Source organism: Limulus polyphemus, unplaced genomic scaffold (assembly GCF_000517525.1).
Source record: "Limulus polyphemus unplaced genomic scaffold, Limulus_polyphemus-2.1.2 Scaffold2523, whole genome shotgun sequence".
Classification (NCBI taxonomy): Eukaryota; Metazoa; Arthropoda; class Merostomata; order Xiphosura; family Limulidae; genus Limulus; species Limulus polyphemus.
This window is the reverse complement of record NW_013668133.1, coordinates 147119-150630: the sequence shown is the minus strand read 5'-3', so window position 1 is coordinate 150630 and position 3512 is coordinate 147119. Positions and strand designations below refer to the sequence as shown.

The following is a 3512-nucleotide window of genomic DNA, read 5'->3' as shown; positions in this document are numbered from 1 at the left end:
TTGATTAGTGTATTATAATTTAGAGTTTTTTAGGTTTTTTCTGATAATATGATAAGTTTCATGGGTACCTTCAAGAATTAAGAACCGTTCCTAATTACCAATACATTTTTTATCCATTTTTACATTATTTGCATATGTACTTTTACAAACTTCGCATACCTAAGCCTATTTTATTACTTCCCCCCCCCTCCTCCTGCAATGGTTCAGCGGCAAGCCTTATGACTTAAAGCGCTAAAAATTAGGTTTCGATACTCGTGATGGGTAGAACACAGATAGCCCATTCTATAGACTTGCGCTAAACAACAAATAAGCAATACATTTTCGATGACGAGGAACCCACTTTGAGACTAATAATGGCTGGAGACGGCTTGAATGGGTAATGAAGAAAAACTTTAACATAAGTTTAACATAACAGCAAATGTACAACGTTTCGACAAGGTTTCAAGCCGTCTCCAGCCATTATTAAACAATATATTTGTTTTCAAATATTAGTTACATGTTATTATGAGTTTTCAAGTTTTGTGTATCTGTGTGTGGCCTTTTCTAGATCCATGCTGAGTTTGTTTGTTTGTAGTTTAAACACAATGCTACGCAATGGGCTATCTGTTCTCTGCTCATCGGGGATTCGAAACCGCGACCCGCACAATGTAAGTCGAGCTCCGTAACCACCTGGCCATGTCGGGCCTTGTTGGGGAATTCAAGATTTGAAGATTGCGTCGTACTGATAGAGAAGTCGTTATATCAAATATTGTGATCTGTGGTTTCTGCATGTAAATGAATAACTGAGTGGCTGGGTTTGATTAATAGACCAGCTGTCCTACTGAATGCTTCTAAATGTACACAGTCTCTAGGCTTTAAGTGACGTACTATCTGGTTAATACCAGATTTCATTTAAAAATGAATTAAGCGTGTTCCGGAACGTTCGAATATTTTTTAAATAAAAATAGTTTTCGTCTTCTCAACCGCCTTCATCTTTATTATTAGAAATCAACAATTTAGAACTGATATCAGAGGGAAGGCAGAGAGTCAGAAAGAACTGTCGCCAACTCTTGGGCTACTGAGATTTGACCGTTATTCTTATAACGCGCCCATGGCTCCATTGCGCGAGCGCGTTTTTTTTTTTCGGCATCGGAACGTGAACATTGAATGTTCAAATCAACCATCTGTGCACGGTAACAACGAGGCCACGTCTGACCCTTCAGTATAATGTCTCACGGTCCTTGTACCATGACTTTAACATTATGTAAATAAAATTTCATTGCATATGAAATCCTACACTTTATAATGTATGTTTATGTTACCCATCATTCAAATCCTCGACACTATTTATCATAAATCTCAGAAACACCTACTTAAGATTACGTTAGGTTTAGAATGTAATTTACTGTCTCCATTGGTTCTCATCACAGCTTTGATTAAGAGAACATTTTCATCCGATCTGGCAACAGAAAATATTAAAACATTTACAATGAATTATAAATTTAACGAATGTAATACAGACTCTCGCGTTCTTCCAGTATCATTTTTGCTTGGCAAATAATTTTTTAGACGTTCGTTTTGTTGAATCTCGTCTAAAGCTACTAATATCCATTTTAGCTTATCTTAAAAGAATAAGTTGTATTTCGAACAGTTCTTTAATAAGCCTCAAACTTACCCGTTTCGTAAGTGTTCTTCCACCTACACGGTCTCTTGCTTCTAACACAACTACATCTACTTCCGCCTCCTCCAGCCATTTGGCAGCACTTAATCCTGTAATGAAAGAAAGTTGTGATTTATTGAGCGGAAAGGAAATATCAAATTATCATGATATCTATCAAGTCATTTGTCTGTCCACTGAATTTAAATTACTTTTAAACTTTCATATTCAATTTAAATATGGTGTTGAATTAAGGAAGTGTACTGGGAGAATTTCCCCCCTGTGCAAAAAATCCCCCTGAAATATCTTGATTATTTTGTATTTTTAACAGACGTTATTTTTTTTTTTTACATAGAGACGCTGACAACCGAATTTCAATTCACCCCCCCTCAGCTTAAAAAATCCTAAACAGGTTATTTCTTCTTTATCAGAACACTCATCTTGATGTAGTATAATTGATAAATATACCAATAACGTAAGGATTTCACTCAAAATATTCCCTGTGTATGGTGAGTTTCAACATTTCAAAGTGGCCACTATTTACCACACAGCTGGGCAAAACAATGGCATACAGACATGCTTATAGACATAAGGCTATTAATATTGCCCACCTGTTACAACCGCATTTCAATTCACCCCACCTCAGCTTCAAAATACCTAAACAGGTTATTTTTATTTCTTCTTTACCAGAACACTCATCTTGATGTAGTATAATTGATAAATATACCAATAACGTAAGGATTTCACTCAAAATGTTCCCTGTGTATGGTGAGTTTCAACATTTCAAAGTGGCCACTATTTACCACACAGCTGGGCAAAACAATGGCATACAGATATGCTTATAGACATAAGGCCTTTAATATTGCCCACCCGTTTCAGTTATTTACAAATACATTATGCATAGCTTAATGTTTGAAGTGGGTATACGCGAAAATAATGCAGAATTTTCTCAAAAAGGAAAACAAGATGCTGGAATTAAATAATTATTAATGAGAGTTTCTGTATGAAAGAAGAGTATACGATATGTCAACCACACTATATTTGCCTATATCTAGTGCCGACGAGGCCTTTCGTAGAATACCAGGGCTATTCAGGCTATTTATATTATTATTAGCAAAATGTTTGACCACAATTATTTTAGTACATACTGAATTAAGTTGGTGAAACCTAATTTTCCATCAATTTTATTTACGCCAGAAAACATTATCATTAGGGTAAGGATTTTTAGACACTATATTATTTATTAAGTTGGTGAAACCTAATTTTCCATCAATTTTATTTACGCCAGAAAACATCATCATTAGGGTAAGGATTTTTAGACACTATATTATTTATTTTAACATCATATAATATATTATCGATTATTATTTTGTTGAAATAACCTAATTAATATTCAGAAGTTTTCGTTTATTAACTTAAAATGCTTCATTTTCCGTTAATAAAAGGATTAACATAAAAATAGGACAGATATAACAGTTGATGAAAAAAAACGTTGCTTTTACCATTTATTCCCTGTGCGTGTTTTAAAAAATACCTTAATGATGCTTTTCTTTCTGTAATGATCTCTCTTTTTAACGTAATTCAACTAACTTTATGAATCTTTAAGTTACGAATGGTCTCGGAATTTATGGGTTTTTGTTTCATAATTTCGTGCGAAGCTACACAAGGAATATCTGCGCATAGTCGTGCATACTTTTGATCCGATACAGTAGAGGGAAGTTTGTTTATTTGTTTGTTTTGCATTTCGCACAAAGCCACACAAGGGCTATCTGCGCTAGCCGTCCCTAATTTAGCAGTGTAAGACTAAAGGAAAGGCCGCTAGTCATCACCACCCACTGCCAACCCTTGGGCTAATCTTTTACCAATGAATAATGGA

The 3512-nt window shown here is 34.8% G+C and overlaps 1 protein-coding gene across 1 annotated transcript in view; it reads right to left on the bottom strand.

Moving 5' to 3' along the window:
- The window catches only part of LOC106467192 (amine oxidase [flavin-containing]-like), a 48946-nt gene that overhangs the window by 28981 nt on the left and 16453 nt on the right, over positions 1 to 3512 (bottom strand). Inside the window, exon 2 of the mRNA XM_013927513.2 lies at positions 1655 to 1749. Coding sequence (XP_013782967.1) covers positions 1655 to 1749 — 95 coding nt within the window. The remainder of the gene's footprint in view (positions 1 to 1654; positions 1750 to 3512) is intronic.